General features: G+C 36.1%; 1 protein-coding gene across 1 annotated transcript; it reads right to left on the bottom strand.

The window, feature by feature from the left end:
- Positions 1-1,474: 1,474 nt before the first annotated feature.
- On the bottom strand, positions 1,475-27,649 carry LOC127949242 (TBC1 domain family member 9). Its single transcript, XM_052546283.1, has 21 exons — positions 27,081-27,649; positions 20,963-21,073; positions 18,119-18,237; positions 17,812-18,040; positions 16,715-16,976; positions 15,537-15,744; positions 15,185-15,391; positions 14,562-14,735; positions 12,861-13,011; positions 11,189-11,403; positions 10,991-11,108; positions 9,745-10,030; positions 8,463-8,592; positions 8,276-8,374; positions 8,135-8,203; positions 7,654-7,894; positions 6,080-6,145; positions 5,713-5,799; positions 5,515-5,583; positions 5,322-5,425; positions 1,475-4,031 (listed from the first exon to the last, which is right to left on the bottom strand). The coding sequence occupies exons 1-21, from the start codon at positions 27,199-27,201 to the stop codon at positions 3,420-3,422; spliced, it is 3,678 nt and encodes a 1,225-aa protein (XP_052402243.1). The 5' UTR covers positions 27,202-27,649; the 3' UTR covers positions 1,475-3,419.

The raw sequence follows: 27,649 nt of genomic DNA, 5'->3' as shown, positions 1-27,649 counted from the left end.
AATCGAATATGAGATTAATAAATAAAAAAGTTAATAAAAATTAAGGTAAATAAAAATGAATGATATATTATTAAAAGTAAATATTAAATTAATAAATAAATACAAAATTGACAATAAAAAATTAAATACATAAAGGCATTTAAATATATCAATATCTTAAAATGTAAAAACTTTATGCAATATTTCAAACACAGCTTCCTGTGTAATAAATCCCCACATCAGCGCATTAATGAAGCTGAAAGTATTATATTGCGACCGAGGGTTGACTGTGCACTATTGCAGTAGACTTTGGTTTTATTGGTTCATTCATAAACGGCAAATGTACAGGGCTTTTACTGTTTGCGTTGCTAATCTATGGCACAATACTCGGATGGAGTACAAAAGATACAAGGCTAAAGATAAAACAATACTTGATAGGTAAGTGGATAACCAGAACAGATAAACAGCTGACTTATCAAGTGCTTAGTGATGGTAAAGTGCTTTAGTAAGTAGTAAATAGCTTTATTTACAAGATATTTGGATCTTAAGAAATGTGATTTTGAGGCTGCGAGAACAGTTTTCTCTAGCAGAGCGCCAGTAATGACACAGGACAGTTTACTGAGACAGCATGCTGTCAGTATGTGAGTGCCAAGAATCCCTAGAACAGCGGCGTGTGATTGGACGTCTGCGCTCACACCCTCCAAACGTCACAGCGCTTCATTCAGACACCGCTCTGAACTCTGAACAACAGCAAACACAAGGCCTCGGTCCAATCTCTGCGAGAGGACAACGTTCAACAACAGACACATTCAGCACCAGCTAATATGAACAGATACAAGTTAATCAAATAATAAACAAAATAGGAATAAATAATAAAAAAATAACAACAACAACAATAATTTATCTGGGGTTAAATAAAAGGTAAATAGCAAATAAAATATAAATAACAAACCAAAAATAATAAATGAATTTTTTTAATCTAATACTAAATGATTTAAAAAAAAAAAAAATAGTCACTGTATAAAATACAACAAAAAATAACATTTATCTTAAATAAATTTTGTTCTGTTTTCATGCAAATTTGCAATTTAAAATTCATCAAATCTGAAAAAATAATTATATATATATATATTTTTTTTAATTGATCAGAAAAATAATTTTATTACTAACTACTAACCAAAAGGTAACTAGCTAGATACTTCTGTGACAGTTTTTTTTAGCCTAAATCTGCATCAATGTTACCCATTCTGGCTTAAGGTTATCTTATTAAAACTTAAGCTGAAGTGTCACTTCATCTGATGTTTAAGGTTTATTTATTGAACCTTATATATAATGTTAAATAACATGGGAGCCCCGTTTCTGAGGATCCTTTCACTGACACTTTACATAAACACACACACACACACACACACACTCCATAGCTTAACCCCAGATGGACTGCAATACAGTAAACAATAAATGAATCAGAAGAGTTTTTGATAACAGGGACAGGATATTTCCATTTAAACTTTTAATTGCTGGAAGTGAACTCAATCATTTACAAGTCTATTTGAACCATTCACATTAAAACGTAAACTTTAAAACAGCAGCATGAAATACAGTAGAAACTCGTCTATTTAAAAAAAAAACTAAACAATCAAACAATAACTTACGAGAAGGTGCACAGACATGCCACATGCCTGGTGGGAACACGGTAAAATAACATAAAAACTGTACACAATCGGTCTTCAGCAGACAGATATCAAACACAGCTGGACTGCGTCGCCTCTCAGCCGATTCATATCTGACATTTCAGCGCAAGAAGAAAAACCCAAAGTGCAGGTGCAAGGAACCGAGAGAGGGAGAGAGAAACGAGAAACCTGGGAAATAACAGATCAATCCCAGACACATCTAAGCTCCCAGTGTTAAATATCACACACTATCCCTGTAAACACTAAACACATGTACAAAAAACAACCTAAAGCATTCTCTTAATCTGTATTTACGTCTCATTTCAAAGCAAAGATATCTAAATCTTGAGAAGACACTTGAGAAGCAACTCCATATAAATGGCGTAATAAATGTACTGATATTTTTTAGCATAAATATTTAAATTAAATATCCCCCACTGAGGATTCTTGCACACAGTTTGCTTCTTAAGTCACTTAATATATATATATTTTAAAGAGATTTAGATACTTTTATTGGAACTTAAAACAATAATACAGATTAAAGGATGTGTTTTATCCCAATCAGGACTAGTGAGCTAATCTAAACACTATGATAAACATCTAACTGTATTAGATATTATTAGTAACCATTTCTGTATATAAAGTACATCAAGCGCATCGTAGTATACAACAGGTCCTCTCAGACTTTGTACAGGTAAAAAGCTCACATCACAGTCCTTCTGTCCTCAGATCAAAGACAAGCGTCAGGGAAAACTCATTACTGTCCGCTCACTAACGAGCTGAAGTTTCAAGAGATCAGATTAGATTTAGTTAAAGGGACAGTCTGCCAAAAATAAAAGTTCTGTCATCATTTGTTGAAATTTGTGTCGTTCCAGACCTGCGTTTCTTAAGGTAGAACACAAAAGGAGATATTTAGCCGAATGTCCAGGCTGCTCATTTCCATTCAATGGGGAAAGGAGATTTCAAGCTCCAAAAAGGACACTAAAACATCATATAAATGAGCAATAAACATCTAAAACAAGTTTTGTGAGAAACACACTGAAATTTAAGCCATTATTTGCTAGCTTATGGCTTCAGAAAACACATTTATATAGTGCACAAGTATGTTATTTCATTGGACATTTAGGTTCACTGCTAGAAAACAGTGAAAATACATCAATTAGGGGTTTTTGGGGGGGTGAAAAAGTTGCAAGCCTTGCATAAAATGTCAAATAAAACACTTTGACCTCCTGAGGAAGATTTCCAGCTCCAAAAAATGACAATGAAGCATCATAAAAGTGGCTTATGTGATTATTACAAAACATCTAAAGTAGGTAAAATAGGTTTGTGTGAGAAACGCACTAAATCTAAGTCATTATCGGATAGCATATGGCTTAAAAAAACTCAATACGTAGTGAATAAGTCTTATATCACGTCGTTTGATATTGAGATTTACTGCAGGAAACAGCAAAATCACACTAATTCAGTGTTTTTTGTGTGGAACTGTTTGCTGCATAATAAAATCAAACAGTGCATATAACATTTCAAGCTGACCATGAAACATCACAAAAGAAACATTATAAACGTCATAAAATGTGAGGTTTGTTGTTTGTTCAAGTTGCTAGCGTATGGCTTCAGAAAGCTCACTGTGTAGTGTCCAAGTCTATTTTTATGGTGCTTCTTGTCATGTTTTCGCTCGACAGAGATTGTATGGAGAAACTAGCATTAACATAAAAGTGAGTAATCGAGGTCCAAATCTTGTGTTTTGGATAACTACTCCTGTAACAGTTTTTAGCCCGATAGCGAGATCTCGTAGTCACTGAGGGACATGTGTTGGTGTCCCACCTTGCGGACGTTCTTGGCGTTGGTTATTCGCGCGGCGATCTCCACAGGTTTCTCAAAGTACTGCACCAGAGCTTGTTCGGTGAGCACCGAGGCCAGGAACTGCTCAAACGTGATGGCCCAGTCCTTATCGACGCTGACGCTGTGAGGCAAACCGGCCCTCCTCCCATGATGCCCGGCGGCCGCTGCGCCGCTGCGTATGAGCACGGTGTCCTCGGCGATGTCCTCGCACTGAAGCTCGTGCGAGCCGGCGCTCAGGACGGAGTAGGAGGACACCGAGGTGTCGTCGTCGGAGAGGAGCATGGCGCAGGACGTGGCCGTGTCTTTGGGCGAGGAGTCCTCCGGCTGATGGCGCTCCTGCTTGCTCTTGCTCGGGACAGGCATGCGCTCGTCCTCGTTCTCCTCGTCTGTCTTGTGAGCCGGACTAGAGAAGAGCTTGCCCACCTCTCCCATCTCCAGCAGCAGGCTGGTGACCGTGGCCGTGGCGTGATACAGCTCCTGCTCGCTGGGGTCTTCACTGAACATGTTGTAGAGAGTCTTGCACAGCTCGATGAACTGACTCTGAAGAAGCAGAGACAACAGATTCTGTGAAGGATGCTTTGGAAACATAATAGGCTACAGACTAAATGGAATAAGTAGAGTAACTATTACTTTATTACAGTAAACAAAAACTTATTTTGGATGCGATTAATCGCGATTAATCGTTTGCGAGTACTATTTTAAATCAAACAATAAATACATTTTAAAGCTTTTTTCCTATGATTTGATCTTTTTATTTTTATACTGTTTTGCTTCTTTTGGTTGATGTTGTTTAGCTGATCATGGTTTTCATCTTCTGGAGCATCAGCAGGTGTTTGAAGCTTCTGTAATAGTTGCATACGAGTCCCTCGGTTGTCCTCGGTGTGAAAATATGGATCTCAAAATCATACAGTAATTGTTGGAAAGGGTTCAAATACACAAAAGATGGAGGAAAACCAAAGAATTTGTGGGAGCTGAAGGATGTATCTGAAGAACAGCAGAAAGTTTCACTGTTCAGGACAAACAAGGGACTCATGAACAACTATCACTAAACTAAATAAAAAAAACATAGCTTTGAATCGTTCAGGTAACAACACCGTATTCAGAATCAGGGGATGTAAACTTTTGAACAGGGTCAGTTTTTTTTATTTTTATAAATTAAACAGTTTTTTTCCTCTTGTGGACTATACACTATGTAAATATCTGTTATGTGAAATATCTTATTCGGTTCAGTACTAAATAAACAATAACATGCATTTTTATGATCCCCCTTATCATATACTTTAACTTATTATTTGGTTAAAGTAAATACCATTTAGCTGATTCTGCACGGCGTATGTAAAATTTTGACTTCAAATGTATATAAAACCTGAATTATATAAAGTTGTACCTAAAAAATGTATTCATCTAAAAAATAATCTATACTACTACTACAACTAGAATTAAATAATTATAATATTGTTTGTTACTATATCATTTTTTACAAATTATTTCATATACATTCTTGACAATATACACGAGTTACTGCATATTTCAAATCAGAGAAACCATTATATATATAAAAAATTTTTTTTATAAAGTAGCTTAAAAATATTTAAATGTAAACAGCAATATATACTAGTTGTTTTTTATCATATTTTCCATTGACAGATTATCAGGTTTATATGATCATGAATTTAATTCACATTTTTGGTCTCATTGTGCAATGCACTTCGAAGAAAGAAAAGGTTTATTTTCCGCCTCTGAAGTGACTTCCCTCGACCTTGGATGGGTTTTGAACAGAGAACGATGTTGTTTTAACAGGAGCTACACTGATGAAGTCTCCTGATGTACCTGGTTGAGTTTGGGCAGGTCCTTCATGTTCTCTAACTTTTCTTTGGTCTCCTGGTTCCACAGGCGCATGTACGTGCGGTAATCTGGAGTCTGCATTTTCTTTACTACACACAAGACAGAGTGTTGCACATTTAAACAGCTCTCCAACATCAAACATCAGCTCTGATTCAAAGAAGAGGATGTTTTCTCCCACCTCTTTCACTTTTAAAGGTGACTCCTACAAAACCTTCATCCTTCTCGGCTCTGTTCTTCTGGTCGAGGCCTGTCAACGAGAGGTCAAAGCATCAGCACCGGTGACCACAGTCTCTGGACTAGGCACCAAGCATCATTTACACAGTTATTTCAGTGCAGCAATCTATTCTGTGTGGTAAGTGTGAGCATGCAGCAGTACCGCTGGAGGTCTCTGGGGTGATGTCCTCAAAAAAATACTGCGTGGCTTCACACGCCGAGTCGGGCTCCTCCTGCTCATGATGCAACTCTGAAAACAACAACAACATTCAGTCTCTTCTAGAGCTCAGTCGATTTCAGATAATAACACCTAATCACAAAACATGCAACTAGACATTATAATTAAGCTGCATTTCCTTGGGTCTTCTTTAAGGATCATTCTTTTGATTTGTTGACATGTTTGTGACAAAGTAATGTATATGTCAAAGGCAAACAAGTGAATATGAAAAGCTGAAAATAATTCTGAACTGTATTCATTTCTGGCACCATGTTAACAATGTTTCACACTTCATTTTCTCTTTTACACTCACCTGGAAGTACGTGAATCTTATACAGAAATTTGAGTTTTTCCGTCAGGTCACCGTGACACAGGACGCCTAACAAAAGAAAGCAAATTAATCATTTTAAATGTGTACAAAATCAAACAACTTTATACACTATATATAGTCTGAATTAAAATGTTTTTACGTTTTTAAATCATATGCACACATACATTTTTTTTATACCCTAGGGTCCACTTATAGATTTTTGGTTCAAAATATAGCTTTTTTTTTTTTTTAACTTCAAAATCAAAATAGATTTCTTTTTTCTTTTTTTTATGAAATATTGCATTAAATAAGTTTATTATAAATAATTTATCAGTGCACATCATTTTTTTAAATAATGCATGTTGCCTCATCATCATCTTTAACCAAAATGACTTTCCCTCCCTCTTGCAACAACATGTCTTCTCTTCTGCAGTGATCCAACAAGACAATCCATTCCAGAAGGACCCAAATTAAATCCTGCCCTGCATTTGTCTTGTTCTAGAAGCCGTTATACATACATACATACATATATATACATATATACACAGTACAGACCAAAGGTTTGGAAACATTACTATTTTTAATGTTTTTGAAAGAAGATTCTTCTTTTCATCAAGCCTGCATTTATTTTAACAAAAATACAGAAAAAAACAGTAATATTGTGAAATATTATTACAACTTAAAATAATAGTTTTCCATTTGAATATACTTAAAAAAAAATTTATTCCTGTGATGCAAAGCTGAATTTTCAGCATCATTACTCCAGCCTTCAGTGTCACATGCAACATCAGTCGATCACATGATCATTTAGAAATCATTCTAATATTCTGATTTATTATGAGTGTTGGAAACAGTTCTGCTGTCTAATATATTTGATGAAGAAAAGGTTAAAAATAACTGCATTTATTCATAATAATAAAAAAAATTATAATAATATATTCTAATAATATATTTTCTTTTCTATCACTTTTTATCAATTTAACACATCCTTGCTGAATAAAAGTATTGATTTTATTTAAAAAGAAGAAAAAGAAAATTACTGACCCCAAATTACTGACCAGTAGTGTATATTGTTATTACAAAATATTTATATTGTAAAAACATAGCTTTATTTTATTTTTATTTTTTTTTAACTTTTTATTCATCAAAGTATCACATGTTCTGAAAAAATATTAAGCAGCAGAACTGTTTCCAACTTTGATAATGAATCATCATATTAGAATGATTTCTAAAGGATCATGTGATAATGATCCTAAAAATTCAGCTTTGCATCACAGAAATAAATGATCATTTAAAGTATAATAAATTTAAAAACAATTATTTTAAACTGTAATAATATATCACAATATTAAAAAAAAATTCTGTATTTTTGATCAAATAAATGCAGGCTTGATGAGCAGAAGTAACTTCTTTCAAAAACATTAAAAATAGTAATGTTTCCAAACTTTTGGTCTGTACTGTATACATACATATATATATATATATATATATATATATATATATGTATATATATATATAAATGGAAAGAAAAGATTGCACCTTCAAGCATGGGATTGGTCATGATAAAGTGCACTCACTGAGGCCGCAGATGAACTCTCTGAAGTTGATGAGTGCGTCTGCGTTGTGGTCGAGCAGACGGAAGACGCGCAGGGCCAGGTCGTCTGTGTGTGTGCCGCAGGACCAGGGGAAGAGGAGCGCAAACAGCACTTTGAACTGCTCCAGATCCATGCGGTACTGCTCCAGGTACGGCAGGCTCGGGTCGTGCCGGCTCATGGGGTTACTGGTGCTGCCCCAATAACAGCTGGTCAGATGCTCAGCCTGACGGTCACAGATACAGGACACTCATGTTAGACAGCCAGTGGACACGGAGCCTGTCTGTTCAAATGAGGGCAGTGGTCATAACTAATGTGTTTCATCTGTTTTACTGTCTGCCAGACACACATATTTCTTGGGACAGTTTAACACAACAGACTGTAACTGGTATAGGGCTAGATGAGTTTAAAATGTAGGTACCACTAAATATGCTGATTCATGACCTCATCATGTGATGTGACTGACCTTAAAGAGTGTATAGAGCTCCTCCAGCTCATCGATGCTGAAGGGTGTCTCTGTCACGATGGTGCGCACCTGCAATCAAAGATATTAAGCTCCCAGATCCTCCATATGAGGGCTAATACTACACTAGCACTGTCTGATTACCACATTGCGTTTGGTGGTGTCCTCAATGGCCTGGATCACTCTCAGCCTCTGTTTGAAACGCATCTGCTCAATCACATCCGCCCGGATGGAGCCGAACTTCTGCAGATCACAGTGAACATCAGCAAACACGCAACAACCCGTGAACACACTTCATGATATAGAAGCTGAGACCTGGAGCTGAACGCACCTCATAGGAGCTGCGCACCAGTTTGAAGATGTCCACCTCGGGATGAGGCTCGCCGTTATCCGTCAGGAGAGAGTGAAGATGAGGGATTGGAGGAAGAGTGCTGTCCTTATTGGTCACGCTGTCCAGATACCTACAACACACATACACACACACACACACACACTCGTTTGAGACAGCAGAACGAAGAAAATCTGCACCATCATCATCACGGTTTCATACATAGATCCTGCCATTCCATATAAACTGTAGTATACTATAAATACACACACATATACCCTGTTTAGTAGACTATATGTGTGTATAAGTATTACTGTACTGTATGTGTTTGATGTTTTGTTCTTATGTTTATCTGTGACTGTGATCACCTGCCAAGGGACCGCGGATAAAAACTAGCCCAAGGCTAAATTCAGTACAATGCATGAAGTGGAAACATTTATGTTAAGATTGTACACAGTCCCTTTCCAAATAAATATTTATTAATAATAATATACACACAGACTACAGAATATTCCCTTTGTAGTACACAATTATTCACAGTATAGTCCCACACTATACACACACGTTACAATTTAGTTACTTTGTTGTACACTACATACTAAAGTATAGTCCCTATGTAGTACTATAGTCCCTTTCTAGTATGCTATATACACATATTACATTATAGTCCCTTTGTAGTACACAGTATACACAGTATACACACACACACACACACACACACACACACACATTACAATTTAGTTACTTTGTTTTACACTACATACTAAAGTATAGTCCCTATGTAGTAATATAGTCCCTTTCTAGTATGCTATATAGACATATTACATTAAAGTCCCTTTGTAGTACACAGTATACACAGTATACACACACACACACACTACAATTTAGTCACTTTGTAGTACACTACATACTAAAGTATAGTCCCTATGTAGTACTATAGTCCCTTTCTAGTATGTTATATAGACATATTACATTATAGTCCCTTTGTAGTACACAGTATACACACACACACACACATTACAATTTAGTCCCTTTGTAGTACAGTATACACACACACACATTACAATTTAGTCACTTTGTAGTACACTACATACTAAAGTATAGTCCCTATGTAGTACACTACATACACATACATGTACTACACATATAACATTCGCTTAATTTGCAGTATGTTATATTATCCCGCTTATGACTTTGCAGAACATTACATACTTTATGCAGAATACTATGCATACTACACCACACTCATTATGAAGTATAGCACACTAGTGTGCGGTTCTCCTACCTGCCCAGGATGGTCATGGCCTCTCCGTCATCTTTGCAGCTCAGCAGCTGATGGATGTTAGCGTCGAGCACCGACAGCGCTAGCTGGAAGATGACCTTGATGCCCTCGTAGAAGAAGCAGTCGACCACCACCACGGCGCTCTCGAAGGGCATGACGGACAGGAAGAGCGTGAGGAACCAGGACAGAGAGATGGTGGAGATGACACTCAGAGCCTGCATGCAGTCGTACAGCTGAGGAACGTAGACGTGAGCCAGCTCCTCGAACACACCCTGGTCCACCAGAGCACCTGAGACACACACACACGTCAGGTATGTATGAAATACTGAGGATTTAAAATCTCAAATTTAAATCTCAAACTTAATTTTTTTTGGCCTAATTCTGTTTTCAATTGAACATTTATTAATTAATAAATAAATAATTTATTACATATTTTACCATTAATAGGGCCCATTTTATTAAAAACATTTTATTTTTTCCAAATTCAGTGTTTTCCAGATTCAATTTTAACGGTTTAATTACATTTTAATAATCAAAAAGCATGTATAATCAACTCAATCAATTTATTTTTACAAAAACAGCATTTACATTTTTTCTGGATTCATGATTTAATATAAACTTATTATCCAAAATAGTGGTACTCAATTGAAGGTATAAAACATAATAATTTAAAATGTAATCAGATGAAAATTCCTTTCATTTTTTGGCAAACAAAGTGCAGCACAACAGAGGTTTACCATTAAAATTAACATGTAAGAAACACAAGAAAGGAATCATATAACTTTCTTAAAAAAGTTTCATTATTATTATTATTATTATTAATAACACTTGCCAAACAAAATTTTTCATTGGACCATGATGAGTCCAATTTTATTTAATTTTATATTATTTTATTTTGTAATTTATTTATGCCTAAATGTCTTCAATTTAATAAAAAAAAAAACATTCTGCTCGTACTTTATTTAATTTGATTACCATTTTATTTTACACAAATATATATATATATATATATATATGTCCTTTCAGACCTTTGAGTTTGTGTGCGTATCTGACGATAGTTTTATGAACTGAATTGAGTAAGAGTAACATATGTAACAGATAGGTGCAGAAGATCCTATGTGGTTGAACATTTACAGATACTAGTCCATGTGGTCATTTGATTCATTATACATTGCTAATTTTCAGTAACGCATCCAAAATCTGGCGGCTCGCTGATGCACTGGAGAAGCAGGATGATCCCGGAGCTCACCTACGACTCTGGTGTTGTAGTAGTCGGGAAGCATGCGCTCACATAAGGCCACCAGCAGCCAGAAGGCCTCTTCCTCTTTAGCGTACAGCAGCAGGACGGAGGTCACGATGTTCATGGCCTGTGGAGGACGACAGACTGGCATTATGAACAAGCTGTGGGTGCATTTAATCACAGACGGTGTGTTGTTGTGCATCGCACCTGGCAGTAGCCGATGTTTGGGTTGCGGAAGGCGTACGCAGTGAGGACTCGACGCAGGGCAGCGATGCCCATCTCGTTCTGAAAGGCTGGATGCTCTGGAAGAGAGCGGTGCAGGTCTCTCTCGATCTCCTCGGTGGCCAGATTATACTTCCCCATCGACTTCTCCACCAGGTCCTCATAATAACCAGGATGAGTGGCCATCTCATTAATCGCCCCTGGACACACCAATATACACACTTAACAGCAGCAATTTCAAACAATTAATCACATCCAAAATAAACGTTTTATTTACATAATATATGTGTGTGTGTTTATTATGTTTATATATTATTCGGACTATAAGTCGCATCAGTCCAAAAATACATCATGATGAGGAAAAAAACGTATATAAGTCGCACTGGACTATAAGTCGCATTTATTTAGAACCAAGAGAAAACATTACCGTCTACAGCCACGAGAGGGCGCTCTATGTCTTCAGTGTAGACTACAGGAGCACTGAGCAGCATAGAGCGCCCTCTGGTGGCTGGAGACGGTAATGTTTTCTCTTAGTTCATTTCTCTTAGTTCATTTCTTTTGGTTCATGTCAAATTAATTATGATAAATAAGTCGCCCCTGACTATAAGTCGCAGGACCAGCCAAACTATGAAAAAAAGTGTGTCCGGAAAATACGGTGCATGATACATTTTGAAAATATTTCCATGCATATATTTATATTAATATAATTGATGTTATATATAAATATTTGAAAATGTATAAACGTAACATATCTTTCTTGAATATAAACATGCATGTGTGTGTAGAGATATATGCGAGTAGTTCAACATAAGCTGAGCTGCTTTAAATCAAGGGAAGCGTGTAAATTCGCAAGTTTCAAAGTAACTACAATCCCGTGATTTCATCACATTGTAATGTTGCTAAACTGTGAAGGGAAACAAAGCAGCTGTTTGTTTACTACCACAGTCATGTGTTTAAGTTCCCGCACTGGTCTAGACAGCTTTGAAGTGTGCATGTGTGACTCTGAATAAGGCACTCACATCTAACAAACAGGAACCAGTACTGTATAAGACACACAGATACGTGCGCTGAACCACAAAACAACCGCACAACAAAACAGGTGCATGCACACGCAAAAGAGAGCAAACACCTTCAACATGCTCAGATTTTTGTTCCTGGTCATTTTTTTGTGCTGATAATTGTTTTTAATTGTGCATAAAAGTGCAAGAAAATATGTTCTTGAAATTCAAACCTTTTATTTTCATTATTTAAAAAAATATATATATATATTTTTCAAAAAAGTAATACGTAGTACTATTTAATATATATATATATGAACAATAATTGGCTGCATAAAATACATCATGCTCCATGCAAATCATATTTAATGTCTGGATCATATTTTTTTTACTGCATATTTCGCTCACTTTTTGAAGAATGAGGTTAACACAGTTTGTTCATCTTGGCATATCTATCTAATCAGATTAGCTTCAACCAAATGACAGATAAATGTGTAGAAACTAATTGGCCACAGGCTCTCTGATATCAACAACACCAGATATCAGTAGACAGAAGGTGATAAGACTAGTTATCTGGTTAGTTCGTTGTATTTATTTGCCTGAATCCAGTCTAGCTGTTCTCCCTGCTGTGTCTGTCTGTTGTGGGACGCATGACTCACCAGAAAACAGGAGCCAGAGCTCTCCTCTCATGTTGTCCGGGATGCCCTGCAGCACCAGCTCTTTGGTCTTCTCCGTGCGGTACATACACACTCCCTGGCCGAACTCGGTGAAGTGATTCTTCCAGGCCTGCTCCTTCAGAAACTCTTTAGCCTGAAAACATATCAAGAGTATAAAGAGAACGACTCATCTGCTGTCCTGACTTCAACTTCACAAGTGCTGATGTAGGAGACTCGGACTTTACAAAATAAGCGCTGGCAAAGAAGCGAAGCCAGTGAACCGTGAACTTCATTAACTTTCTATTCTCAAATTTTAAATGTGGTGCAGTTAATGTATACAAAAGCTTTAGATTAGACAGTCTTGCAAGCAAAGGTGACTACAATATTATTCTGAATGCAAAATGTTTAAATCTTTACATGCATTTCTCTTTCACGCACTGATCCTGTGACTAAATGAACACAGTCTAGTAGTTTTGAAGCGAATGACTTGGATAAGCAGGTTTTCAGGTCATTTGTTGCAGGGTCAGCAAACTAAATGAACTGTACATGGTCTCCTCGTCAGTTGCTCTTCCTGTGTGTGTCCTAATAAAATAACTCAATAACCTGCATCTGACTTCAGGCTTGGCTGTTAAACCTCTGACTGGACGAGGTGCGTTCAGATGCTGATAAACACACACCTGTGACCACACCAGGGCTAGAACCTTTTTTTGACTTTAAATAAAATACACTTTAACTGAAATACTATATGAAAATAATCAATAATAATAATAAAAAGTATATAGATATTTAATTCATATTTGTATATTTTTATATTTATATAATTATTTTATTTATAATATAATATTAATATTTATTAATATAATATACGATAAAATCAAATAACATTTTGTATATTATTTTACATTAATATTTAGAAATGGATATATGTTTTGTAATATATAAAATATTAAAATTACATTTTTTTTTTATTTCAGCAAGTTGATAGTCTTGTGGTTAGTGTGTCGACATGTAGCACAACTTCGCTTGAAAAGTTATTTTTTAAATAACTAAGTGAACTACCACTAAAAATTTAAATGAATACAGATTACACAGACATTTAAATGAAAATTTAATTAAAATTAAATTAAATTACATTTAAATTTAAATAAAATGTATGCATTTTGCAGACGCTTTTATCCAAAGTGACTTACAGTGCATTCAGGCTATACATTTTTACCTATTTTTACCTATCATTTAACAAAAATAAATAAAAATACAACTAAAATGAAAATTAAAACAAAAGATGTAATTTAAAATATTAACTAAAACTATAAGAGTACATAAAAAATACTAAAATAACACTTAAGCAAGAAGCTGTGTGTTTGTAACATGCCAATAATTAAGCTCAAAAACTGTGTAGCTTCACATACGATTTGTTAAGATTAATTTATAAACACAAACATAACTGTTGATGTCTTCCCATTGTTTTATAAAAGCAATAAGCCACTGAAATGTATGGCAATGATTTAACTGTGTTTTTTTAAATGGGGAAAGGCAGCTCTTAATCATAGTCAAATCACTGTAATGCACAGCCACAGCACATTTCTATTCCACTAATCCTGTTGATTTGTGATCTGAACGTATCTGTGAATGTCCTCTCAGTGAACAGTGATAAAAGCACGATGCTGAGGGGTCTGTGATCAGGCATGAGTGCTGGTGCTGTACCAGTTTGGGGTTGAACTCCTCGGGGGAGCGCCGGCGGTACATGGTCATCAGGGCTTGTGTCGCAGTGGGAACCCTGTTATCATTGAGATTGAACTGTCTGTCACTGTCCCCTTCAGAGCCGAGAGCGCTGCGCTGGGGACTACAGGACAACACACTGCCCTGCTGAGAGCACACCTGCACACACACAGGTGATGAATAATCATAACACACTTATTCTGAAAGAATCAGTAAACATATGACAGTAAAGACTTTATAATGTTGCAAAAGATTTATATTTCTGGTCTGAACGGTCCATTCAGAAAACTGAATTGTTTTCAACACGGATAATAATCATAAATGTTCTTGAGCTGCAAATATATGCATATGATTTCTGAAGAGTTATGATGCTGAGAATTCAGCTTTGATCATGACATTTAACAATGTATTACAATGTAAAATGGTTATTTTAATTGCAATAATACTTCACAATATTACTGTTTTGCTGCCTTTAAAAAAAATATATTTTCAAGATTCTTTGATCGATAGAATTGAAATGACTGAAAATGTTGATGTGTGCTTATTGAGTAAAAGCTGAATATTAGTAATAAATAGGTAGGTAGATTAATAGACAGATCTGTTCCCACCTCGTCGTCTGAGCTGCTGAGGCTGCCCGTGATTTCCCGCTCAAAGTAGATTTTGGAGGAGGTCTGCTGCAGGAAGTCTGAGATCCTCTGCACCAGGAAGTCCCGGTCTTTGAGGTTGGCGAAGAGGAAGGTCATTTTGTTTTTGGTGCTGATTGACAAGGGGCTGGGAAGGACGTTACAGCTATCAGCTTTCTCGACGATGGTCACCTGGTGAAGAACGATGCAAAATGCAACTCATTTTACTTCCACAGAGTGCAATAATTAAATAAGTCTTTATGCTCCAGGGACTGACGGCATTGTGAAAGATGGTGGAGAATGCATGATAAATGCTTGACTGTTTTCTGTGTTTTACCTCTCTGAGTGGGATAATCAGACTGCAGGTGGTCTCCTCTTTACTGGTGAAGCAGATGTAATTAGTGGAGACGAACATCTGTCCGAGGATGTGCATCTTGTTGAAGGGGGTCCACAGTGTGCAGTCTGTGTGACCGTCCAACTTCTCGTCTTTCGGCAGGCGGAAAAGTGCACGGTATCGCTCGCTTTTAGCCCTGGCGTCCAGATCCCTGAAGTCACAAAAACAGATTAAAATATTGAAAAAGGCCACTGAAAGTTTCCTAAACTCCTTTTAAATGCATACAGCGTCTACAGTATTGTCACTTTACTGCACATCAGAGCATTAATCCTCTTAGTTTGCTCAGACGGTGTTCAGCGCGCCCTGAAGGAAAACCAGATTTGCTCCTTTCAGTTTCACACAGCATTTCAGCTCCCATTTTAAAGGCAATTACAATTCTTTAATAAATTCGATAAGCAACAGTTCTGTGACACTTTTTTTTTTTACTCTACAAATATCTAAAATCAGGATGCATTTTCTTGAGAAGCTGTATTCCTGAAAGGTACTAAGCCTTGCTTTCTGAAACAAATTAGCAAAATTTAAAAAAGTGTAAAAACAATCTGCAAATGGGGTACAAAAAATATTCACTTAATAAAAAATTTAAAAAACATGTTTTATTTTTCTTATCTCATTGGCAGATATTTATTTTTATATCTTTATATATACTTCTTTATTATATATGTCATATCTTAAATAATTTAGCTTCTAAAATAAATGTAGCTAATAAAATAGGCTATAAAATAAGCTTACAAATATAATAAATATTACATTAAAATGACAAAAATAATTTATTTTTTTCAATTCATTTAAACTCATGAATTAATTTACATTTTGACTTTTTATTTACATTTATTTAATTAAAATACATAAAGCATTATATATATATATATATATATATATATATATATATATATATATATATATATATATATATAGAGAGAGAGAGAGAGAGAGAGAGAGAGAGAGAGAGTGAGTGAGAGAGAGAGAGAGAGAGGGAGAGAGAGAGAGAGAGAGAGAGAGAGAATATTAAGATGAATATTTCTTCATAGTTTTGTAGACGTCTTGACCTCCTAACACCAGTTTTCTAGCATCACTGGATCTTGATGGATCTACTTTATCTTCTCAAGTGTTGCATCACAGACCTTTTGAGGGCCGACACTTTCTTGGGTGACTTCTTCTTGAGTTTGGGCAGAGAGCGGTCCTGCTCGAAGCCCTTGTTGTCCAGCAGCTGTCTCATGGCTATGTTGGCGAGCTGCTCCATGAGTTTGAAGGTCTCGTTGATGTTGATGAAGACGGAGAAGACGTGCTCGCTGCAGCGTGTGCTGACACGCACCATGTCTGGAAGCAGCAGCGTGGCGCTCTTCTCCAGCTGAGTCACGTCAGCCCAGCGGATCACCAGCTTAGCTGAAACACACACACACACACACACACAGACACACAGACACACAGACAGACACAGACACAGGCACACACACAGACACACACACACGCACAGACACACAGACGCACAGACGCACAGACACACAGACACACACACACACACACACACACACACACAGACAGACAGACACAGACACACACCACTTTAAAGATGATTTTCTCAATATTTAGACTTTTTTGCATCCTCAGATTCTCACTCGCAATTTTGCCTTCCAATGCTTTCAGTATCCACTATTTATATATATATATATACATAAATACAATGACCAAAGATTTGTGTTCTGCAATTTTAACTAAACCGCTGTCACCAGAGCCACTGTGTTTGGGTTAAAAGTGGGAATGTTAGGAAGGCTTTGCGGAGCGCGCTCTTGAAGGGTTGCCAAGTCCTCTTATTATAAACAATACTTATTAAATGACTTTGGGCCTGCTGTTTAGGATCAACTTGGCTCATAAAGCGATCCATTATGGAGGTGCTAGTCATGATATTTTTGTATGTGGCCTATTTGTAAAGATGACACATCTGGATCATAATTACAGTTTATTTTTTTATAGCAATATTTCTGAGGACACTGAGTCAAGATGTACATAATTCCCTGTGATTTCTTGCAGCACAACTCAGATATGCATTTAAATATATTATTAATAACTACATGTTCAGTGCAGCTCTGATCACAATGTGCAGAATTTGTGTAAATGTGGTTGCCATTACCTGCATTTTCTAGGAGTTAATTCATTTGTAGAATCTATTTAAAACAAACAATGACATTACACTTGACAGAATCAGAAAAACGGTCCTCACCCTCTTTTCCGAGCAGGTATGAGTAAAAGCAGAGGTGGTTGATGCTGAGGTACAGCCAGCCCTGCCGCGGCACCTTGCCCTTCCAGTAGCTGCAGGAGTAATAGTTGACCAGCTTCTCCTCCTCCGGCATGACGAAGAGCTTGCGAAACTTAGCGATGGCCTCCTTAAACTTATCCGTGTCGTCATCCTCTCTGATATCATGGCTTTTGTTGTATTCGGCTATAATGCCCTGAACACAAATACACACCTATAAGCACCCTGGCTTATAGTGAAGCACCAATCTGAGTTTGAAACGCTAATGTGTCACCTGTATTTTGCCCTTGACGAAGGTGGTGATGTCGTTCTCGTTCTCGAAGATGGAGAGCGTCTGCAGCAGATTCTGCTCCAGCCATTCCCAGTTCTCCGTGATCTCCCTACGAGAGCTCCCTGCCAGAAACAAAAGTCAAGTAATACTCATCCAGGCGTTCAGGATAATGAATTTCATTTGAAGTCTTTATCTGCAGCGACTTCATTTGCTCAGAACTGAACAGCAGATGGGTTGGGGTTCCTGGTTTAATTAGCTCTGTGTTAGCACAGCTCTCCTCAGGCAATTCATCAAACACATTACTGGCAAGACACATGATTCATGAAGAGCGCTCTGTGACGAGTGGCACGCAATTATGTAAAGATGGAAAACACAATTATTCAAAAAATAAACTATCGACGCTCTATCTGCCATTTAAACAACTCACAAAAACAAATACATTTAATACACACACACCACACACACATATATATATATATATATATATATATATATATATATATATATATATATATATATATATATGAAAGCTTAAATTAAAATATAAATATTATTAATAAAATAAAAAAATAATACAATTTAAGACATATGTATGTTATAATATTATATTAATTTAGCTGTTTTAAATGTCAGAAAACCAACGATTTATATAAAATGTTAAATTTGATCTGAATATTATTTTATATTTTATACATGTGAATTTAATATTAAATATTAATAACATGAAATAAATTTAGTTGTTTTTGTCTAAAGTAATATTATAGTGCATTTAAAATTAACATTATAATTTATGTACACACAATTATTTATTAATTCATTATTTTTTTATAATGTCTGACAACCAAATATATATTTAAATGGTGAACAACAATAATAATAATACTCATATTAAATTATACATTTATTTTTAATATTATAATGTTATATTTATAACTATATTTTTATAGTTAGATAGAAAAGTAATACCAAACTTTTATTACATTATGTATTTATAAATGTATTTACTTTTAGAAATTTTCTCACAACTTAAATTTACATTATTAATGAAGCCTACAAGTATTTCTAGAAAATGTATTTTTCAATAAAAAGTCCCTATGTAGAGTCAAGCTGAAGCCTTTCACAGAGCATACACACATCACAGCAGGCTCAGTGGTTTCTCGTCTTAAATAAAGAGGTTTACCAAATGGCTTGCAGCTAGCAATGTAACAGCTTGTGAAATATGAACCAGCATCGCAGTCGCCCGTAAACCAGATTAGCTGAGGAACTGAGCACTCTCCGCTCCTCTGAGAAGCCAGCGCTCTCTTTCGGCTTCACACATGATGTTCTGGATGCTCTTACCGTAAATACTGTGGGGCGACCAAACAAATCTTACTGATACAGTCATCTTGCATTAACTCAACTCATGCTGTGCCATCCATTAATAGCATGGGTTTTCTTTTGATGTCTGACTGTTTTCAGCTCTGTATTTTCACTCTCAGTATGTCTCAACATATTGCATGAATTTTTTTTTTCATTTTATTACTGAATGTGTATTTGTCTTTGTCAAGCATAGTTTATTCTTTAAAAAAGTGTTTTGAAGTACTATTTATTTACAATTATTAATTTACAATAATATTTAAATCTGTATTTTTTTTATTTATAATTAAAGGGATTTTTTTTACAGTATTAAAATAAAATTGTGAAATATTTAAGAGGCTCAATATCAAATTTGTTTTTGTAGTGATACTGAAATTAGCATCAAAAATTCATGAAATTTCTTTAGCATTGCTACTGACTCCAAAAATTTACATTTTGGTATTTTGACAAAACTACTTATTTCTTTAAGTGTAGATGACATAAATCACTCTTACACAGATGCATCTACCATGCCAATAACTGCACAGAAGAATCTATACAGGTTTGATTTAATTAGTGTTTATAGCCATTTTTACTTGATAAAAAACTGAAAAATACAGAAGGCAATTTGCCATTGTTTTAATGCATTATTTAGTTAAAATTATTAATTTTGAGCAGTATGTGTAAATAACATATACATAATATACAGTAATAACAAATCACTCTTGCACAAATATATCTAACTTCTTAATAATTGTATAGTAAATTTAAGATTTTATTTATTTCTAACTGAAAAAACACTGAAGGCTACTCGCCATTGTTTTAATGTATTATTTATTAACAAAAGATTAATTTGTAGTAATATTTAAACAAATTTATGTGTATTTAGAATTATAAATTAAAATATGTAATTATTAAAATAAAATAAAATAGTCCACTACTGAAAAATTATGTTGCAATATAAATAGTTGTGAAACTGGTACTGAGAAACTTTACTGAAAATGTATATAATTTTAGAGAAATGTTTCTGGTATTGCACCAACAACAAAAACTTTGTTATTGTGACAACTGATATCATGTGTCTTCACGTGCAACTGGCGTAATGCAGACCTGTGCAAAATATATCTAGCACAGTAAAAAAGCTATAACATTCGGGTTTCAGGTTGTGATGTCCTGCTGCCTAATATCTGTGTTACTCTAAACAGAGCCGCTCTCATCTTAAGTGCTCTTAATTGCACATTAACCGCACTGCCCTGCATTACAATACCCTTCGTAGTCGTCCTGCACAAATACTGATCCCTAACAAACACCATGTTATCTAAAACATTGATTCCTGCACTGAAGTTTGCAGTGAGACAGTGAGTGAACATCATGTTCATCCGGCTTCATTTGAAAGAGAAGTGGAGATTGATTTCTGACTTCAGCTTGCACTTTAGAGGCACTAGAGCATGAGGTAATGCTCCGGCCATCAGGGAGCAGAGTACTCCAGAACGTTCGGAGGAAGTGTGTTACCGTGTGCGATGGTCCAGTAAACCAGGGAATCAGGGGTCTGGTAGAGGATCCTGTACGGGGCCACACGGGCGCTCGAGTCCAGCACCACGTCAAGAGTACCAACCAGCAGACCTGTGAGAAAACAGACCATTATGAAATACAGTAGAGTTTCAGTTTTTCAAGTTGTTTGTAAAATCTAATGTTTCCTAATGAGCACATCAATAGATTCACTCGTGTTTTAATCTTGTGATCCTTGTCTTGGGACTTGCAAACATGAGAATGTTAAGAAAGAGGTTATTTAATATATCATCCCTGATTTAAGCATTAGCAACAAAAATGGTATTACAGTTGGTAAAGTTGATTCATTTTAGCGAGTCAGTTCAATCTGTGACTGTTTGGTCAAAAAGATGGTTCCTCTGATCATTATAATCATCAATCTTTCAAGCAAATTCAGAGCAACCATACAAAAATATAATTTTTATATTATATTTTTATATACTTTATTTAAAGATGCTATTCAAAAGCTTGGGTTTTTATTTAGATTTTTTTTTTAAGAATGTCATTTTTATTAATCAAGGATGCTTTAAATTGATCAAAAGTGACAGTTGACAAATTTAGAATGTTACGGAAGATTCTAAAGGCCCGTTCACATCAAGCACGATAACTATAAAGATAACGATAAAGATATAGTTCTAAAAATCGTTCTCAATATTAAAGAATAGCAGAGTCCACACTACAACTTTAACGATAAAGGCATAGAGAAACGGTATCGTTTGAATAATTTTCAGAACGATTTTTTTCCAGCTGATGAACGATACAAACATTGACATCCAATCAGAATCCATCTTGCTGTAATGAGCTCGAGGATTTAAAGCGGCAGACGCACGTGCACTCAGAATAAACAGACGATATCGTTCGCTGGTGTGGACGCTAATATCGTTATCTTTATAGTCATCCTCATAGTTATCGTTCGCTGGTGTGGACGGGCCTTAAAGCAAATAAACGCTGTTCTTTTTAACCTTCTATTCATCAAAGAATCTTGAAAAAAATGTATCTAGAGGTGCTCCGATCACGATCGGCCGATCGTTATGCGTATCTCCTCAGTAAAGCCGGTTTTCTAATCAGCGGTTGATTCCATCAGGTGCGTGATTTCACATAGAGTAGCTGTTAATACACAGAGCCGTTGTTAATAGAGAAGATGCGCAAATCACGTTAATTTTCAGCGTTTATTGGCCCATCTTCTCAGTTAACAACGGCTCTGTGTAGTAACAGCTGCTCTATGTGAAATCACGCACCTGATGGAATTAACCGCTGATTAGAAAACCGGCTTTACTGACGAAATGCGCATTAACGATCGGCCGATCGTGATCGGAGCACCCCTAAATGTATCCACAAAAAATACAAACAAGCAACATCACAACTGTTTTCAACATTTATAATAATTATAAAAAATGTTTCTTGAGCAGCAAATCAGCATTTTGAAGTGATTTCTGAAGGATCACGAGACACTGAATCACAGGAATAAAGTACAGTTTTTACTATATTTTTGATCATATAAATGCAGCCTTGCATTCAACATACTGACATACAGCTTCAGGAGGTGTAGTTTAGCTCTAACTAGGTGTAAGGCTTCAAAGAATCCATCTGAGGAGCATTAGCACTAGCATCGCTATCAATGCATCAGACACCTGTAAAACCTGCAGATCAGAGGAGGAGCTACTCATCTCCAAGACAAAACCTCCAATGCTTTTACAATCCAGTGTGGACCAGGCAGGTTCAGCCAGTTTGAACATGCACGAGCAAAAAATGCAATTTGAGACTATTTCGTTTATTTGGAATAACAGAGCAATCATGCACAGTAAGACCAGGAATGTGCATTACGCAAGTAAACACGCATGAGGCTGTTTCAGACACCACAGATTTAGCCAAAGTTGAATGTGTGAATCATGAACCTCCAAACAAATCTGGCTTCCTGTTTCTGCTGGAGCTCGTATGTGCACTAACGAACACCCCCCTCCTGAACACATGACTTTCCGTTCCTGCTTTCATATGCTCGGATGAGCCACGGTTTCCTTGGTTGCGAAACAAGAGAGCAGAGATTTGAGAGTACTGTACGGATCACGTGATCTATTCAGTGGCAGAGCCCCGCGTTGAGCGCTGTGTAAGTGCACATTAACAACTCTCAGTTCATTCTTAAACAAACCGTTTCCAGTTCCAGTATTTCAAGTTCCTTTGACAGACAGAACCAAGCAACTGCCTTCTCTGTCAAATACTTGACATATTTCATGACATAACATTCCATAAGCCTCTTTTTATTTATTTATTCATTATTATTATTATTGAGATATTTTAATATGATTGATGGGAGTTATTTTACATTATATTAATCGAGTTTGCTCTGCAATAAATATTAAATATTCTATTCTTGGATCATGAATATTAATTAAGCTGCATGACTGGATAGTCCCAAAAGGTTTCCAAGCAACGACTGCCAGAATTGATATTCACACACTTTATGGCTCAAATTCACACTGTTACACAGTAGCAAAGTCGTTTAACACTTTCTATTTTCTATTAGGATGCAATCACACTAGATTGCCATCAAGAAAAATCCCTTCACACTCCGCAACGAATACCAACAACAGGATAGGAAATCATACGCTAAGGTTTTGGTTTTTAACAAATAATGAATAAAAAATAAATAAATAATAGGTAATAATGAATGCATAAATATAATATTTAAATAAGACTGGATGTTTGTATTCTTTGTGTTGTGGTTAATCTGCAACATTTAGATCTTCTCTTGGTCAAACTGCTCAGTTTGCACCGCAGATTGCCTATAAAAATGAAACCATAAATAACAATAATTGTTTTAATAGTAGTATTCTATATTATTGTCACAAGACCTTTTTGTGAACGTGTTTAATTCAGCAATTGGCATCCAGTTGTTGCATTCATAAAATAGAAAAATTATGCATTTTCAATCCAATGCTTTTCAACCACTTGCACGTGCAAGGTCCAGTCGAGTGCACTGCATCATGGGATACACTATGTAGTGTGCACTATTTTGACCACTGTAGTAGGGCATGCTACACTAGATACCCTTTTACAGATATAATTATGTTTCCCTGTTGGCATATATGTGAATCCTGGGAACACAATTCATTCTTGTAAGGATGCTTGGATAAGGAGTTTGTGGGAGGAACATTTCATTGTTGTCTTTTCTCATTCTAAATATAGAACGTTTCGCTCTCAACTGAATTCATCTCCGCTCTGACAAAAAACAGCCTTACCAGCACATGAGCAAAATCAATATTCTCCTGAACAGCATCAACCTGATACAACTGTATTGAATAGCATAAAAACACAAAGAAGCTGTTGACTTCACCCGTATTTAGCTTTAGGAAAGACATTTAGGCTCCATCTGGGTGCATGTAGACCACTGGGCCAGTGGATAATAGATGAAAATTTGATATACTACCGATATTAATATTTGCTTTTTAACCGATAATTTGCATGTTAATGTGGCTGATAACCGATATGCAGAACCTGTAATAATTGCACTCATTCAAGCCGTTTTTCTTTTCATATTATGTAAAGTTATGTCTTTGGGACATGATTTAACAGATTACTTGAGCATTTCAAAGCGCCAAGCTTAAACTATAGATCAAGCGTTATTTTCATTTCTACATTAACGGCAGTTATGTTAAATAAAGTTTAGTAAATAAAGCAAAGCAAGTTCGAATTTGAACAGGTTCGTAATGGAGGTCTAGCGTGCTATTCTCCATTTATCGGTGGTTTCGATATTAGAAAACTGATATCCGTTTATGGAAAAATGAATAAATGTCAGGGAAAATATTGGTAAAACCGATTATCGGTCAATCTGATGCAACTGTTCTAATGCAACTTAATGCTAAAATTGGATTAAAGTATGTTTATGTTGGTTTAAAATTGCACTAGCTACAGTCTGACTGTTCAACAGTTGCTCTTTTTAATAGCTCACGACTATTTTTTAAAGCATGTATCATTTAGGCATTTGTTTCAAATGTTGCCTTCAAAATAGACTCAAATGAGTCGCACATAGATTATTGCTCGATACATTTCTTGTAAGAATCTGATGAGCTCCTATGGAGACCATTGAGAATAAAATTCTGGTAAGATTCAGGTAATAATACCAAAACAAAAGTCGCTGTTCAAAAGCATTTGTTCTCGATGAGAAACATGCGAGACATTAGGGAGATCTCGTGTGATTTTTTTGTGCTCATGGGTAAATAAATGGAAAATATTTACACATGTAAAGAATAAAAAAATAGGAAAAGGTTTCAAAACCTATAAAGGCTAATCATTATGCACAACTACATCGTCTTTGCCTATTCCACTTTTCTTCTGTTAAAAATTCATGTCTGAATACAAATGTCACAAGACATTAGGTCAGTTTGATGTTTGTAGGCACATACACAAACATATACATTGCTTTTTTCCTAGTACTTCTGGCCGAACGCCGGCTACCCAAGACTCTGTGGGTCAGTCTGCTGGGCCGTGCCAGGCTCACCGGCTCTCACTGGCACACAGCTCGCACATTTATGTAACAATGACATCATCTTCCCTCGCTAGTGTACGCTTTGTGTCTGTCTTTTCTCACTGACAGACACAAAGAGGTAGACGCACAAATACCGGCACCGTTTCGGCTCCAGCACGATCTCTGTCAATCAGCACCTGTCCAGCTATAAATACAGGTCAGCTCACCAGGTGAGGTCAGTAAAGGGTATTTCACAACACCAGACCAGCTAAGTTTCCTGTCCTGAGGCATTGAGAATAAACCGAACCTTATTGAGCCTGTTTGGTCACTGATATCAAGCTAGGACTTTTATATTTGGTTGCTGGATGCATATATCAGCCAGACTGTTTAACTGGACCATATTTGGCCATTTTAATGCGGTCAAAGCAATAGAAGGGATATTTAGGTTTACTGTAACTAAGTCTGAGAACATGAAAATGAATGTTAATTTCAGCAACTTTCCCAGTCAACCAAAACTCTCAAAATTAGTATCAGCCACTGAAAAAAACCCCATCGGTCAACCACGGCCACATTAAAAACACCCCACAGAAACAACAATGAGCCATTTCTTTGGTTCTTGAATGCATCTATACATCTCTTGCATGGCCTGTTCACAGCAGTGATAGAAATGATATGATTATGAGGCTGTATAATCCATGTAAGTCTATGTTATGTACAATCATACATACACACAATCATCAAATATATACTTGACTCTGACTGATCAGTCATGATATTGTCCAGGGGGACAGAATGGTAGATCTGAATGGAAACCAACTTTCTATCAATATCAAATCAGGATACTTATTGTCCATTCAAAAGACATTTAGACTTTTTTTTATTTTATTTTGAAAAAGGAACTTCTTTGTACAAATGCTCAAATAATGCTGGATAACATGAACCAGCAAGTTGTCCATGCAGACATTGTAAACATGAAACACTGAAATTCCTGTTATTTTAAAATTATGGTGAGAACATAATTGCTAATAAATAATATTTAATCAATTGTAAAAATGCTGTTTTTTTTTAATGAATCAATAATGACCAAATCGCACTACCATAAAAAAACAAAATAATAATAATAATAGGCTAATATATAGATATATATATATATATATATATATATATATATATATATACACATATATATATACATATATATATATATATATATATACATATATATATACATATATATACATATACATATACATATATATATATATATATATATATATATATATATATATATTCGAAATAAAACAATTTAGAGTAGGCTACGTTTGATAAGAACATACTATGCAATGTGTTATTTTTCGTTTCTATGTAGTTATTTGTGGAATTCACTACCAATATCTGAGTGAAAACTGTTTCAAAGTAAATCCTATTTTATTTAGTGACCCGTCCACACAGGTAAGAGCGGGCTCGCGCGCACAGGTGCGTCTCTTAGCACGCGGCGTGAACAACAACAGCGCGCGTCCACCTGAGTGTGCAGGCATGAATGAACACATACACACACCTGTTTGTTAATAAGCTGTCATCATAAACAACATGCGGTTGACTGAGTAAACACGGCTTTACCTGCGAGTCCTCCTCCGCCGTCTCCGTGGCCCTTTCTCTTCTGCAGGATGAAGTAGGGATTCGCTCTCTCTGTCATCCACAGCGCGCTGGCCAGCAACACCTCCTCAGGGTTCACCCACATCTTCTGCTCGGCTTCCTCACGAGGACATCAAACACACCTCAGATGCGTGGTCCAGTGTGGAGCTTATCCAGATATTGGGAAGCGACGGCGGCGGTATAATGCAAACGTTATCAGCTGTCAGTAGGATATAACACTTATTGTACCGTGCATATAGATAAATATTAAAATATTTCCATTTAAAAACGTGTACAGTCCTCCTGGGGCTTCTTGAGACGCGCGCGCACCTCACTCTACACAAATAACAGCATTAACACCTTTCTTAAAGGACGACAGCAGCTCCAGCGCCAAGCGATGACTGACAGAGGAAACGAAGAGCAGGATTGTTGTATTTCTGGGGTGGATAATGAACGGCGAGGATAGTTTCAGCGTTTAAACGAGCACGCAAAATAAACAATGCCGTACATTTCTGCCGTGCTTCTATAATGATGCTTAACTCACTAGCGCCACT

This window comes from Carassius gibelio, chromosome B1 (genome assembly GCF_023724105.1).
Source record: "Carassius gibelio isolate Cgi1373 ecotype wild population from Czech Republic chromosome B1, carGib1.2-hapl.c, whole genome shotgun sequence".
Classification (NCBI taxonomy): domain Eukaryota; kingdom Metazoa; phylum Chordata; class Actinopteri; order Cypriniformes; family Cyprinidae; genus Carassius; species Carassius gibelio.
Note: the sequence above shows the minus strand (reverse complement) of the source record. Positions and strands in the feature narration are given on the sequence as shown.

What these genes read in the sequence shown, in the direction of transcription:
- LOC127949242 (XM_052546283.1), bottom strand. Translation starts at nt 27,201, where the DNA reads ATGTGGGTGAACCCTGAGGAGGTGTTGCTGGCCAGCGCGCTGTGGATG. An exon ending in AGGAGTTCAACCCCAAACTG is followed by an intron (nt 13,012 to 14,561) that starts GTACAGCACCAG and finishes ATATGTTTTCAG; the next exon opens with GCTAAAGAGTTTCTGAAGGA. An exon ending in ACACCACCAAACGCAATGTG is followed by an intron (nt 8,204 to 8,275) that starts GTAATCAGACAG and finishes CTTTGATTGCAG; the next exon opens with GTGCGCACCATCGTGACAGA.